Consider the following 16,658-nt stretch of genomic DNA (forward strand, 5'->3'; position numbering starts at 1 on the left):
AAATCCATATGCCCTTTGAATGTGAGCCCTGACCAGGAGCAGAGAGTGGAAAAAGATTGTTTAACCATAATATAACAACCAAGTGACTCCTGTCTGTGGAAAATACACTGTAAATCAGTTGCTGAGATAATGTTCTGCTTTTTTTTACAGCGATTAAATAAGAAGGTTACCATATATTTTAGTGTCTTACAACACTGACAAAATGCACGGTGTATGCAAAATCTGACCTTCAAATATATCCACCATCCTGAAAAAAGCCAGAGACAGGGATGATTTTCCACTGCCAGTGCGCCCACAGATCCCGACCTGCAAAACAAGTATAGTGGATTATCAGGTACTGCATGTTGTTTCAATGTCAAATGGGCTTTAATGCCTCAAATGGTAAATGGAAGTGAGCTTATGTAAGATTTTAAATTAAAACCAGAAAACGCTAGAAATGCTCAGTAGCTCAGGCTGCATCTGTGGGAAGAGAAACAGAGTTAACGCTTAAGGTCGAAGACCCTTCACCAGAACAGGGAAGGAGAGAAGAGAAGCCTGTTAAGATGCAGGGAGGGTGGGGGATGAGGGATGTCTCTGATAGGGTAAGACCCAGGTGACCATGAGGATAAGCTGGTCAATGAGTGAATGGGAACAGGTTGGGAGTGAGAACATAGACAAAGAACACGGACAAAAGAACGTAGGGGTTACAAAATGCGGAGCAGGAAGAAATATGGAAGGATGTGGAAGCTTTGGAAAGGGTGCAGAAGTGGTTTACCAGGACGCTGCCTGGATTAGAGGGCATGAGCTATAAGGAAAGGTTGGACAAACTTGGGTTGTTTTCTCTGCAGCATTGGAAGATAGTTAATAAAATTATGAGAGGCATAGATAGGGTAGACAGTCAGAATCTTTTTCCCAGGGTCGAAATGTCTAATACTAGAGGGCATGCATTTAAGGTAAGAGGGGGAAAGTTTAAAGGAGATGTGTGGGGCAAGGTTTTTACACAGAGAGTGGTGGGTGGCTGGAACGGGCTGCCAGGGATAGTGGTGGAAGTGGTGGTTAAAAGGCTTCTTAGATAGACACATGAATATGCAGGGAACGTTAGGCTATGGATCATGTGTAGGCAGAAGAGATTTAGTTTAATTTGGCATAGTGTTTGGCACAACATCCCTGGGCTGAAGAGCCTGTTCCTGTGCTGCACTGTTCTATGTAAATGCCCAGCGGGTCCAACTGGGCATGCCCTCCACTCCCAGAGGCAAAAAAAAGGGAGGGAGGAAACAAACTGAGCCAATATCACAGATGGATAGCTGATAATGACAGAGAAATTGTTACCTGAAGCTGAAGAATTCAATATGAAGTCCAAAAGGCTGCAATGTGCCAAGCCAGAAGCTGAGGTGCTGCTCCTCAAGCTTATGTTGGGCCTCATTGTAAACAGTGCAGGAGGCCACAGACTGATAGATCAGGGTGGAAGTGAGATGGAGAATTGAAATGGCAGGAAGCTTGGAGTTGCCCCTGCAGACTAAAGATTGGTGATCCGCAAAGTCATCACCCAACCTACATTTGGTTTCTCCAACATAGAGGAGACTACATTATGAACACCGAATGCAGTGCACCAGATTGGAAGAAGATAAGATTTCTTTATTAGTCACATGTACATCTAAACACACAGTGAAACGCACCTTTTGCGTAGAGTGTTCTGGGGGCAGCCCGCAAGTGTCGCCACGCCTCCGGTGCCGACATAGCATGCCCACAACTTTCTAACCCGTACATCTTTGGAACGTGGGAGGAAATGGGAGCACCCGGAGGAAACCCACACAGACACGGGGAGAACGTACAAACTCCTTACAGACAGCGGCCGGAATTGAACCCAGGTCGCTGGCGCTGTAATAGCGTCACGCTAACCGCTACGCTACCGTGCCTGCCCTAAGTGCAAATCAATACAATATTTTGCCTTCAGGCACGTGTGTAAATCCAATAAATAAATCAGAATTAATACATTCATTCATGTGTATTAGTATATGGTAACTTAATAGTAAATATTTCACTGCATATAATACCTGCCAATCTGTTATCACCGCTGTGCTGGATTTGAAGTTCAAGTATAAATGTAAAGGAGAGCAGTAACAAAATGAATATTTTTTTAACAAACACCTGTTTGCATGTTTATTGCCTCAACCCCTATCTCCAGATCCCACTCCATCACCCAATGAAGCACACACCAGTCCTGAGCCCACACCAAATCCTCTCTTAGTCGCTCCCCTTCCCACCCACCTCTATGGTTCCCCTGACTTTCCCTGGTAACTCTTCCATCTTTTGTGTTTATCCATTTTATGGGATCTGACAGGGCCAGCAATTGTCACTCATCTCTGACTAAACGAGAAGCTGGTGGTGAGCCTTGAAGAGCTGCCATCTGTCTGGTGAAGATACTCCCACAGTGCCATAGGGGGGAGCATTCCACAATTTAGACCTTGTGATGATGAAGCAACTGCAATATACTTATAAGTTAGGGCATAGGGTAACTTGCAGGGGAACCTGCAGGTGGTGACACTCGCATGCACCAGCTGCCCTGGTGCGAGAGGTCACAGCTTTGGAAGGTGCTATTCGAATGGTCTGGGCTAGTAACTGCGATGTACTTTGCAGTAAGTAAACACTGCAAACAATGTGTCAGTGAAGGGAGTTCAGGGTGATGGATCGAATACCAGTCAAGTGAGTAACCTTAGCCTGGATGGTTTCAAGCTTTTGAATGCTGTTGCGGTGGCATTCATCCAGGCTTCTAACTTGTACCTTGTAATGGTGGAAAGACTTTGTGGTGTCAGGAGGTGAGTCACCTGCTGAAAGATAGCTCGCTTGTGACCTGCGCATAAAACCACAGTATTTACACAGCTAGTCCAGTTGAGTTTCTGTTCAGTGGTAACCCCTGGAATGTTACTGATGGGAGACTCACCGATGGTGACGCTGTTGAATGTCACAAGTAGCTCGTTAGACTCCCTCTTGGAGATAGTCATTGCCTGCTTTTAGTTCATGCCTGAATGGGGTCTAAGTCTTGCTGCATGTAGGCACAGATGGAGTTGAACACTGAACTCACGAGTGGTAGAATCTGGGGGGATTTGATGGGAACGTGGGGAGAATAAAATGGGATTAGTGTAATTGGGTGCTTGATGGCTGGCACTGATTCAGTGGGCCGAAGGGCCCATTTCCTTACTATATGACTCTATGACTCCAACAAAAGTGGCAGAAATACAGTTATGTGCCTGAGAAGGAGGCATTTTGGGAGTCCTGAATTTTCCCATCTGGCTTGCCAATTTACCTACAGCAGAACTGCTCACAGTGAGCAGAGACTCCAGTATCTGCTATGTCATTATGAATGAACACCATCGAGGACATCAAGAGGCGGTGCCTCAAGAAGGCGGTGTCCATCATTAAGGGCCCTCACCATCTGGGATACGGCCTCTTCACGTTACTACCAACAGGGAGGAGGTACAGGAGCCTGAAGACCCACACTCAACACTTCAGGAACAGCTTCTTCCCCTCCACCATCAGATTTCTGAATGGTCCAAGAACCCATGAATACTACCTCGTTATTCCTCTTTTGCACTATTTATTTATTTCTGTAACTTATCGTAATTTTTATGTCTTTATGTCTTGCACTGTACTGCAGCCACAAAAAACACATTTCAGAACATACATCAGTGATAGTAAACCTGATTCTGATGAAGTTTTAGTGAATTTTTTAACACTGATCCCTTATATTTCTCCAAAAACTTAACAGCTCAGATCCAACATACACACTTGGTATGAATAAAAATTGGTATTAATAAAAATACACTGTATGATGTTATAAGAAATAGCAGCAGGATTTTGCCATATCACCCCTCAAGCTTGCTCTGCCATTGAAAACAATCACAGCTGATAAGAACTTGGCCTCAGCTCCACTTCACTGCCTATTCCCCATATAGACTAGAAAGGCATCTATCTCAGCTCTGAATACATTCAATGATCCACTTTCCACTGTTCTCCAAGGTAGAAAATTCCAAAGCTTCACAATGCTTTGAGTGAAGACTTGCCCTTTTCATCTCAAAGGGTGAGTTGTTATCTTTTATGCCCAAAACCTGCATTTTATGACAAACCTCTTTGTCAGACAGTTCCCCATAATTCTTCAACATTTTGCACTTAAATTACTGGAAGATCAGCCCGAGCCAAGGACAATGGGACACCCTGCTCTTGGTGAACAGCACAAGACAAAAATGTTTTAGAATCTCAAATAAAAAGTTCTTACTTAAAAGAATCAGAATTGACATATTAAACATGACTTCAAGTTCAACCTCCAACTTTAGATATTTCACCTTTTCTTTCTGTCTTTATCACACAGGCCTTATCTGTCAACATTTTATCTCAGTTCTTCTTTCTTCTGTTTGTATAGACCAGCCAGTTGGGCACATCCCACAGCCTTACTATTAGCAACACTTGTCACAAAGATGCTCAATCTCATCTTCACTGCTACTTTAAACCATTTGGTCTCACCCTATCAGAGATATTCCCACTTGTTATACCCAACCCTCCCCCACCTCCTCTGCTACTGAAAACTAACTTGTTTTTTTTCTCTCTTTCCCAGTTCCGATGAAGAGTCCTGGACTGAATCATTAATTCCGTTTCTCTCTCTACAGATGCTGCCTGACTTGCTGAATGTTTTCAGCATTTTCTGTGCTTGTTTCAGATTTTCAACAGCTGCTTTTTTAAAAAAAAATGTTCTTTTAAACTCTTCTCTCCCAGTGGGCCAAGGAAGTTGAGTGACATTGTAAAAGTTCCAATGTCACATTGAAAGGCATTACATTGCTCAGCTTATCACCAATACAGCCAGTAGAAAATCTGAAACCCAGATCCAGTCTGCCCAAACCCACCAACCAGGAGGTGATCTTGGGGGCTTGGATTCAGGCAGATTCTCAGCATGTGCCAAAGTACATTACGACTAATGAAGTGCTTTTGACGTTGTAGAACCATAGAGAGTCAGACACCACAGAAACAGGGTCTTCTTTCCACCAAGTCCACACCAACTATCAAGCACCCATTTAGTCAAAGAATCATACACCACAGAAACAGTCCCTTCAGCCCACTGAGTCCAAGCTGACCATCAAGCACCCAGTTGCACTAAACCTACATTAATCTAGTGCATTCTCTCCACATTCTCATTAACTCCTTTCGGATTCTACCACTCGCTAACACACTTGGGGCAACTTGGAGTGGCTAAATTAACCTACCAACCCGCAGGTCATTGGGAAGTGAGAGGGAAATGGAGCACCTGATGGAAACCCCACCCCCAGTCACAGGGAGACATTGCAAACTCTGCGGAGGCAGCACTGGAGGTCAGAGTCTAACCCGGGTCACTGAAGTTGTGAGGTAGCAACCTTACTCATGTTGCCCTTCGTGTAGCTACTGTTGTAATATTGGAAACTTGTGCACAGCAATAGTTCATAAAAAGCAATGTGATTGCCAGATAATCTGCTTTGGTAATGTTGCTGGAGGGATTAATGCAGGACACTGGGAAGATACCGTCTGTATCTACTTTGACATTTCTCAGATGCATCATTCTATGTTAATTCTCTCCATGATCATCTTGTGTGGCTTTTCCCATAAGTTCATCATGTAACCTCTGCCCAGATATAGGGAAACTTGTGTGGCATCTGTAATTTAATTGGATTGCCATCATAGCCGTGTTTAAAGCAGGTTTATTCCTGATCATTCTCTCACACTTTCACATCTCTTTAAATTTGACATCACCCACAGCTGCCTCCAGGCTCTTCTGGAATACAAGAAGAATCAAGTTCTTGTATCACAGTGTTCCCTTCCTCCTTGGCTCTTGGTAAGCAAGGGAACAGGGGGAATGCAGAATATGTGCTGTCTGAATCTATGTGCCTGTGATGCTGCTGCAAGCAAGTTTTTCATTGTACCTGTACCTCACCGTACTTGTGCACATGACAATAAACTCAACTTGACTTCTACAGTTTACAATCAGATCAGCCACCATCTTATAAATGAAACCTTGACCGAGCATGCTAAAACTAATTTAATGTTTGGGAGAAGTATTGAACAAACTGGTAATTTAAACATTCCAGAACACAAATAGAAAAGGAACATCACCTTAGTATACACCTTAGTACAGCAACACTACGACCACTTTGCACTACAATGGATTTGTTTTTATTTTTGTTCTAATTGTTCTTTCTTGTAAAAATTGTGCATTATTTATGTTTAATTTATGTTTTTCTTGTGAATGTTGTGTATCTGAAGCTACGTGCCTGTGATGCTGCTGCAAGTAAGTTTTTCATTGCTCCTGTGCATACTTATGCATATGACAGTAAATTCGACTTTGACTCTGATCTCTCAAATTGACTCTCGCAACCAGTACTGAATGGCCAAGTCCTAATTTGTATGCTTGCCTGTTTGTATGTTCTCAGGTCATTTCATCCCGCGGACACCTCTTCCTTGACTGTCACATTATTTATATATCCTTCAGATCTTGATGCATTCACAACCTGACTCCACTAGATCCAGACACATGGATCGAATGACCTTCTGGGATGTTTATTTTGACAAAGTGTCTGCTGTACATATTCAGCAGCTTTCTGCCAGATAAATTTACTGAACAATCTCTTAGTTTATTATCATGTTCTGGAGCTTTATCCAAATATGATGATAAGAGAGTACAAACTTAAGCTTCCATTTAGCACCCTGCCTGCACAGTCTGAGTAACTTCACACAGGGCAGGGTGAAGGAGTTATAAAGTGAGGAAAACACGAGATGATGAATGAAATGCTTTATATGCACAAGGTTGATTCCTCAGGAAAAACATTTACAAAAATGCACAGCATTGTTCACACGGTGTTTCCACATTATTTCCTTCAGTCTGTCTGAGCCAATGAAATTAAACAGTGAAAGTGAGAGCATTCCATGGGCCCAGAAAAATAACCAGATACCAGATCTGTTTACTGTGGGTCTAACACAGTATGATACATATCAATTAAAAGGCAGAGCAAATAAAATTCTATTCTTGTTGGGAACCATTAAGATAAGCTTGACACACATTTCTAGAGCCGATGACATTCAAGCCGAATCTGAACTTTGAATCTGAAATTTCTTACATTGGGTTGACTTGCATTCTTTTTTATCCCCAGTTCATCCTGATATGCTCACTTGCTCCATGCTTATGTTGTGTTTGGGAAATCTCTCTCACCTCCAAGGAGGACTGTTAGTGAACAAAATTTGCAGTGGTTCTCACCTTTTGGCCAGGTGTGATGTAGGCTTTGACATGTTTAAGCACCGGTTTGAGACTTGGGTCATATCGAACACAGAGGTCCTGAATTTTTATCTCTCCTTGCTGTGGCCAGTCTTCTGGGACCTGGGATGGGTCTAGATAGAACACAAAGATGTAGGATAGATATACAACCTCAAAAAGATCTTGCTAATTCAAAAGCAAACAAAAACTGCAGATGCTGGAAATCTGAAGTAAAAATAGAAAGTGCTGGGATTACTCAGCAAGTCAGGTGGCATCTATGGAGAAAGGAACAGAGTTAATGAGCCTTCATCAAAACTGGAAGTGGAACTTTTCCAATTCTGATGAAGGGTCTTCAATTTGAAATACGAGCTCTGCCTCTCCCTTAAAAAAAGTTGCCTGATCCATTGAATATCCACATCATTTTCTACTCTCAATTGAAGTTTATTTAAAGGACTTTATTTCAATCAGTTGCTCTAAATTTACAGCCAATTATTCTAAATGTCTCCCTTCACATGAGGTAACTCCACCTTCACCAGGCTCTACTATGGATTGAGACATGTAGAGAATCAAAGGTCACATAGGTGACATTATAATTTGTAGCTGTTCTAATGCTCCAAAATTGTGTAGATCCAAAGAAGTTCTAGAAAAAAAGTCATCTGGAATATTACATCTCATTGGGAAAGTGAGGGAACAGATCAAAAGCTGGCTTTTCACCCTGCCCAATTTTAACCTTATGCACTCCCTCAAATCGTTTTCCACTGTTTGATTAAGTGAATCAGGTACTAATTAGCATCAACGATGCCAAACATGTATGTAGCAGGATGCTGAATTAAATCTTAAATGACCTGTTGATGCACGTACATAGAGCTGTGGGATAGAATGAGCATATGTGATACAGGATGTTGAGCAGATGGAGCACATATCAGAGGGAGGAGCACAGAGATCAACACGCCCCAATAATATGCACCCATCATGGTTTGCTGCCTTTCCAACCTTGTGCGCAACATGGAACACCACAAATTACTTCAGTTCTTTGAGTAATGAAGTCATTATTTACTCAGAGTTTTAAGGATGTTTAAGGAATGATTATGTTCTCCAAACCAGGACCGTGCACTGTAGGAACGTTAGACCATTCAGCTCCTTGTACCTGTTCCACCATTCAAACAAATCATAGCTGATGGGAATCAATTGGAATAGACATGGGATAAAAGCACGAGAGTTAGATGCAAGAGTGGGCCATTTGACTCCATCATCCATCAAGATCACAGATGACCTTCTACCCCAATACCATTTTCCTTCTCTGTTCCCACATTCCTTGATTCCCTTAACCGCCAGAAGTCTACCGATGTTGATTTTTAATGAGCTCATTGACTGACCCTCCACAGCCTTCTTGTGTACAGAATTCCAAAGATCCATCACTGAGCAAAAAAATTCCTCCTCTTCTCAGTCCTAAACGGCCCATCCCTTGTACTGAGAACGTAACCCACAGTTCTAGACTCCTCAGCCATGGGAAACATCCTCCCTGCATCTAACTGGTTGAGCCCTGTAGAAATTTTGTAAGTTTCAATGAGATCACCTCTTATTTTTCTAAACTCTAGAGAATACAGACCTAGTTTACTTAATCTTTCCCTATACAGCAAACCTGCTATTCTTAGAGTCCCTCCAATAAATCTTTGCTGCACTCTCTCTGAGGCAAGTACATTCTTTTTCTTACGAAGGAGACCAAAACTGTATACAATATTCCAGGTGCAGTCTCACCAAGGCCCTCTATAATTGCAGTAGGACGTCTTTATTTCCAAGTTAAAATCCTCTCATCATAAAGATCAACATACCTTTTGCCTTCCTAGTTGCTTGCTGCACTTGTAATGATGGATTTTGGTGACTTGTGTACAAGGACACCTAGGTCCCTTTGAACATCAACATCATCTAATCTCTAACCATATAAAAATACTTGGCTTTTCCATCTTGTGCATTAAAATGAGTAACTTCACAGTTTTTCACATTATATTCCATTAGCCATATGTTTGCCAACTCACTCAAGTAGCAGAGACAAAGAAACGTTATACATACTCTTAGATAGACACATGAATGATAGAGAAATGGAGGGCTATGTGGGAGGGAAGGGTTAGATAGATCTTAGAGCAGGGTAAAATGTCGGCACAACATTGTGGGCCTAAGGGCCTGTACTGTCCTGTAATGTTCTATGTTCTATATACTATAATAAACTATTGTCTGCTAATCAAAATCTGCAAGTACATTGGCAATGAATGAAGGTAGAACTGTAATATCCTCACAACTGAACACTCACTGTCTAAATTTACAAATGAAGAGTAACTGGCAACTGGAGCTGACCATGCTTGACACCCATGCATGAAAGCAGAACAAAAGCATTGTTATATCTGCAAGGCACACATTCATACAGTTATGTTTTAACAAGAACACCAACATATCTCTTTGCATCTAGGTGCAAATTCATGGGAACATGTTACATTTCTGAATCCTACCCATGGTTCCTTCGTAATTCTCACTCTCAATGTTCAGGAAACTGTTGACCTTCTTCACGGCTCCCATCTGCACTTCCAGGTCAGCAAGGTTCCTAACCACCCAATTGAGGTAATTACAAACCTATATCAAACAAAAAAAATTGCATTTAAATGCTGCCTTCCAGGATGCTCCAAAGAGTTTCAGAGCCATCATTATTGAAGTATGCTTGTTGATGTAGTGTGAGGATATGTAATAAAGAATCTGTTTTGTGGATAAGTATTGCCCATGTCTAAAGGGAAACTCCCCTGCTCTTCTTTGAAATAGTGCTATTGGATTACTCCCAATAGCACATCTCACAGAAGCACTGGATATTGCTTCAACAGTTCATGCAAGATCAAGTCAAAACGTAAGGAAGTTCTCACTATATATCAGGACCCACTTTAAAAATGTATTTGGCAATTTCTTATACAAGATCTATCATGTCATATACTGCTTCACTGGGGTTTAATAAGGCTTTAAAGCTTTTACGTTTTCTTTTAGTTACAGATTAACTTAATAAAAACCAATTTAAGACATGGAAAAGACTTAACCAAGAGAGCAAACTAAAGAATATCATGCATGCAACAGATGCAGCATTGGTTGTGCACAACCTAATTAAAACACTTTAGAAATGTTCAGTGTGATCTTGCAATGTGGTGGAGTCAGATCCTTTTGTGTGCCTGTCAAAGATTTGTGGGACCGGTATTTTTGACAAACAATTCAACTTACCGTTAGTGCATAGGTAAGACCAAATCCGACAAGACCAGATGAAAGGCTGTAGTAAGAGGAATACATTATGGAGGCCAGAGCTGCAGTGAGTACAATGTAGGCACCAAGATAATCCTGCTTATTTCAATAGGAAGAATGAGTCAGTTTACATTAACATTATAAGCCACTGTAGTAAACCATAAAGAGATTAGGCTAGACTCTCCTCATGGCACTACAGACTGAAACATTAACAGATGCTGCCTAACCTGCCAATAATTCATTCTGGAACCTTTTGACTAATAAGACATGATGAAAAACACACATTGTAGCTGTTCATTGTAATTACAATAGACTAGCAAAGCTGCCAGTTTTTCATCTAAAAATTCTGCCAATGTGCCAATGTTGAGCAGTGACAAGTATTTTTGATGTCTCTCCCTTCATAGTTGTACAATGTTCACACATGTACCACATAACCTCCTGGCAAATTTATGCTTGAATTGAACCACATATAGGGAAAACACATTGCAAAAGGGGAGGGCTTCAATGTATGGAAGAAGGCAATATGTCCTTCCGGCAAAGTAGCAATTTGCATTTGCAATATGAAGAGAAAAAGATTTAACCGTTCATTACCAAGGGAAGGTTTGGATTGGCTGAGTCCTGTTGCACAGGCTTAAAAGGAAGCCTGTGCTATTTTAAGATGCTGCAGCATTGACACACATTTGTTTTCATTTCTTATAACTTGTGACAGCAATGGTCTGATTACTTGCAATTGTAAACACATCGAGTATAAATCTGTTCCCTCATACCGTTCTAACTTCCAGCCATCTGTTGGCAGCTGACAGGAACAAGTAGGCAATGTTATTGGCATCGGTGAGCTCCAGCATACGCTGTTTGAACCTGGATTCATGTCTGCAACAGAATAGGTTCCTTCCTTCAGGTTAATCCATTATTTCAAAGCTCCATAAGAGAACCCGTTTTCATCTGTTTTAGTAGACTTCAAGTTAAGGTCTGTGCAAGTCCATTAAATGTATTTTTTACGTGTGGGATCAATGCTGCTCAAAGAGAACTTTACTTTTGACAGATGGTCTCATGACTGCACAAAATACCTGTCAATCTTCAGTCTGTCCACTAGGACCCTGTCACTGGTCAGGATCCACCTCTGCAAGGTAAGTGCTGGGCAGAGCCAACAGTCTACTTACCCTAGCTCTGGTGGTTTATTCAGTTCCCTAATTCCAGTGAGTTGGAGATCAAAGGGGACTTGTAAAGGGGCAATCTATTATTGCTCTCACCAACGTCAAAATTATCCTCTGCACGAATAGCTGTACAGAGGGGAAACTGGAAGCCTGTTCACTTTGAGGTTCACTTAATGAGTTTCAAGCTCACTAGTGCTTTTAAAGTTTCTCCAGCATTGGGAGTTGCCTCTAACAACCTTTCACCCAGTCCTCCTATGTGAGGAGTAGCTACAGGCAGTGGTCTGTATCTGTCCTGCCCCATGTCCCACCAAAGAGGTGGGATTAGCATGGACACTAATGGTCATTATATATTCACTAGCAAGCATGCACAGCAGAAGCCTCAGCCTTGCCAGCTTTATCTGCATGAAGAGTGAATGCAAGACTATGCAGTTTGTAACCACATACAATGCTCAACACAGAGCAGAAAGTCTGTGCAAAGCACAAAGCAGTAGCCTCACCCAGCATTAGCAACCACCATCTTACCGGAATGCTCGGATTGTTGTGAGCCCTTCTGCGGTTTCTGAGAAATGGCACAGTAGAGGTAACTGTGTACTGTCATCCAGCTCCTGAAGATCCCTTCACAAGTTTACAATTGAAAGGAAAGAGTTAAGATGGCTTAAGACATAGTTGTGCAGACAACACACCACTGCGATATGGAGGGGTTGCGTTCCTAGAAATCCATTCACATCACGATTTTCTGTAATGCAAACTCTTGACAAAAATTTTGCATTTTGTGTTTATTTAGTTACTTTTTTCTCACATAAGTTCTGTAAGTGCAGGTTTTCATTCCATATCTCAAAAGTTTTGAATTGTGAATTCCATAAAGGCGAATTTCCATTACCTGAACTGCCGTAACATGGAAGTACACCTGACAAGCATAAGAATTAGGGGTAGGAGTAGGCCTCTTGACCCTTCAAGTCTGCTCCTCTCTGCAATTCAATAAGATCTCATCTACACCCAGTAATCTTTCACTTCCTTGCTTATCAAGAATCTGTCTACCTCTGCCTTAAATATATTCTCTGCTTCCACTGTCCTTTGAGGAAGAAAGCTCCAAAGACCCATGACCCTCTGAGAGAAAAAGTTTCACCTCATCTCTATCTTAAATGGGTGACCCCTTATTCTTACAAAGTGAAAATAAGTCTTAAATCTAGAATCTAAAAACTAGTTCTAGATTTCCCACAAGAGGAAACATCCTCTCCACTTTTTCAAGGCTCCTCAGGATGTTCTATCTTTCAATCAAGTCACCTCTTATTCTTCTAAACTCCAGCTGTAGTACAATGAGTTAAGCAATTCCTTGTGTTTATCCTGCCTTGGGTTGCTATAGGGCTGTCGTACCAGCGGGGGAATTCAGGAGGGGAAAATAATGTAAAGGTGGCTGCAGACAGATGAACAACATATGACCCAATCCCCCTCTCTATTATTATAATAGATTATTACAACAATAATAAGTCACGTTGAACTAAGAGGATTCTTATTGCTGGGGTATGCAGGACCCTGTGTGTGTATTCACAGACAGCAACTTAGCTGTCTCAAAGCTCACAGCAGCCATCTGATGTGTGTGCTGTCTGCCCTGAAGCAACTCCGTCATGGAGTTGAGGGGAAACAAAGGGGAAGGGGTTAAATTGAGGGGGTCAGTAGGAGGTGGAGTGTGATGTGTGATGGGGTCTCCCAAGCAATGGAATGGCTTGATTGGTCACCTTTCTGTGATCAGACCATTGACATGGTGGTTATCAAAGCCACAGCTTGCAGAGGCTCCCAGATCTGCCATCATTAATAGTGCTGCCTGTGTGTAAAATGGAAGCATGTAGAAATCGTGGGGGGAATCAGTGTAATAGGATCAATATCGCTGTGGGGACCCTTTAAATCACCTTTGGTTCCCAACTTGCTGCATGGTTTACTCCTAGTTTTACTGTGAGTGTCAGAGGTTATTTGTTACGACCTTCTGGTCCAATTCCTGTCAGTGAGTCAGAAACAGCGACGCAAAACCCAAGGTTTCATCATCATGTCAGCAAAATATTACACCAGGGTTAAAAGTGCAGAAGAGGTCTGCCAGGATTTGCCTGGATTAGAGGGTATGAGTTATAGGGAGAGGTTGGACAAACTTGGGTTGTTTTCTCCGGAGGGTCAGAGGCTGAGGCCTGGTAGAAGTATGAGAGGCATAGATAGGGTAGACACTCAGAGTATGCCAGCTGCTCTACTTCATTAGGAGTTTGAGGAGATTTGGTCTGTCACCAAAGACCTTTGCAAATTTCTACAGATGTACGGCGGAGAGCATTCTGACTGGTTGCATCACCACCTTGTATGGAGGCTCCAATGTGCAGGATCGCAAGAGGCTGCAGAGGGTTGTAGACTCAGCCAGCTCCATCACGGGCACAACTCTCCCCGTCATCAAGGACATCTTCAAGAGGCGGTGCCTCAAGAAGGCTGCATCCATCATTAAGGACCCTCACCGCCCAGCACATGCCCTCTTCATGTTACTACCGTCGGGGAGGAGGTACAGGAGCCTGAAGACCCACACACAATATTTCAGAAACAGCTTCTTCCCCACCGCCATCAGATTTCTGAACGGTCCATGAACCCATGAACACCACCTCGTTATTCCTCTTTTGCACAATTTATTTATTTTTGTAACTTAGAGTACTATTTATGTCTTTATGTCTTGCACAGTACTGCAGCCACAAAAACAACAAATTTCACAACATTCGTCAGTGATAATAAACCTGATCCTGATTCTTATTCCCAGGATAAAAATGTCAGATACTAGACAACATGCATTTAAGGTGAGAGGTGGAAAGATTAAAGGAGATGTGTGGGGCAGGGTTTTTACAGAGTGGTAGGTGCCTGGAACAGGCTGCCTGGGGAAGTGGTGGAAGCAGATATGACAGTGGTGTTTAAGAGAAATGTTAGATAGACACATGAATATGCAGAGAATGGAGGGATATGGATCATATACATGCAGAAGAGATTTAGTTTAATTCAGCATCGTGTTGGGCGCAGACATCATGGGCCAAAGGGCCTGTTCCTGTGCTGTACTGATCAATGTTCTATGAATCACCCAGTCCTGCTTCCCAATGGGTGAAACATCTACCATAGCCAATACTTCAAAACATAAAATATCTTTTACATACAATTTATGCACAAAATGGTGCACAGATTTTTTTTTCTCCTAATCAAATCTCTGGTAAATCTTATGCCTTGACTAAAGGTCAAAGTTAATAGAAATTATTGAACCAGGAATAGGGTCATTTTATTGATAGGATGAAATATTTGTCCCATACCTAGGTCTTATTTTTATTTGTAGATTTTCATTTAACCGAGTATGGAAGACTCAGAGGAGAAAAAAAAACAATGAAAGATATTTTGTAAAAATAAACTGGGTGATTTGATTTTTTTGTTCCATTGTCACATTTTCTTCATTGTTCATTGTTACAGAATTAGGTTTTGTTTAAGTTCAGCTCAATTTACATCCAAACCGTGATATGAGCAATGTAAGGCAAACAAAAGAAATTCATGCAAGATGCCCGATACTTTCAAAGAAAGATTAACACCCACCCCTTGCAACTCTCTTCCCTCTATGCAATTGACCTCATCCCTGGAATTTGGTATTGGATTCTTGGAAACTGGACAGGTATGACGGTCTGTTTCACCAGTGACATCAATAACTTGGGAATGTTCACTCTGTTAGATCTAATTGCTTAAAAATTTATCCCACTGATAGCGCTGAAACATGTTAGGCAGTTAAATTGTACTCTAGAATGGAAAACTAACTGCTGGAAGAACCCAGTGGGTCAGTCAGCATCTGTGGGGGGAGAGGGATGTTCGACCTTTTTGATTGAGACCCTGCATCAGGACCAAAACACCAACCATCCCTTTGCCTGATCCACTGAGTTCCTCCAGCAGTTTGTTGTTTGCTCCAGAATTTAGTATCTACAGTCTTGTGTCTCTAAATTGTACTCCATGTCTAAAATCCTTTCCATTGGCTGATGTGACTAATGCATTTAGTGTACACTCTGTGGATGAATGCTTGGGCAAAAGCTTTTCTATGTAATGGATGAAGGCCACCTTTAATCATCAAAAGAGCAAGTACAATACAAAAGGTGTCAGGACTCACCTAAGAGAAGTGTAAGACTAACTTAAACAACTAATTACATTGTATAAGTCTTAACGTGCCCTGGTTTCGAAGACATAAACGTTGATTCTTACTCACTTTGAAGCAACCCGGAAGTACTTCTGTATAAAGTAGAAGGCAACACCAAAAGGCAATAAAGCCACAAGGAAGATTGGCGTGACGTACGAAAGAACACCTATTGCTGACAGACAGAGGAAGATTGATCTGGTCAAGGACTCCAGTGTCGGTGGAATATGCTGCATAGAAAGAGGCAACAGTTATAATTCCCATCTCCCACGTTAACATTTCCAGTCATATTTCACAACAGTGGTGCAACAGTGTTTGATTTGATGCAACAGTGGTGTTCATCAAATCCCTGCTGGCTCTGGTAAGGTCAACATTCTTCCCAAGGAACTGCAAACTGAAATGGGAAGAATGCAAAATGATTTCTTCAGCGGTTAACATTTGGCTCAGTCTTCTTAAGTAGGGGAATCTGCAGTGACACCAAGGTCTTGTTCACAGTTGGGATCCAGATGTCACAACATCATGTGGTCTGGAACAACTGCTTCTGCTCAGACGAGCTTGTGGTTTATCTTGTCAGCATACACTTCATACTTGCTGGCTGCCCTTTCACATCCTGATTCTGGCTGAATCATTTCCCATCAGCCATTTGCCTCGCTAATGTACTCCCACATGGCATTGGCTTGTGCAGGACTGACCAGCTGATTCAACACACTTGTGTCCAAGAGACAGCTATGGGACTCATGAATTATGGGGTGCCAAATCGATATCCCAGCTGACTGTAGAAAGCATCCTGTCCGATGCATCACGGCTTGGTATG

At 42.0% G+C, this 16,658-nt stretch overlaps 1 protein-coding gene across 1 annotated transcript in view; it reads right to left on the minus strand.

The window, feature by feature from the left end:
- The window catches only part of LOC127580269 (ATP-binding cassette sub-family C member 9-like), a 146,220-nt gene that overhangs the window by 22,604 nt on the left and 106,958 nt on the right, over positions 1-16,658 (minus strand). The window contains 7 exon segments of the mRNA XM_052033447.1: positions 228-306; positions 7,250-7,380; positions 9,751-9,871; positions 10,499-10,612; positions 11,284-11,386; positions 12,193-12,285; positions 15,917-16,074. Coding sequence (XP_051889407.1) covers positions 228-306; positions 7,250-7,380; positions 9,751-9,871; positions 10,499-10,612; positions 11,284-11,386; positions 12,193-12,285; positions 15,917-16,074 — 799 coding nt within the window.

This window comes from Pristis pectinata, chromosome 19 (assembly GCF_009764475.1).
Source record: "Pristis pectinata isolate sPriPec2 chromosome 19, sPriPec2.1.pri, whole genome shotgun sequence".
Taxonomy (NCBI): domain Eukaryota; kingdom Metazoa; phylum Chordata; class Chondrichthyes; order Rhinopristiformes; family Pristidae; genus Pristis; species Pristis pectinata.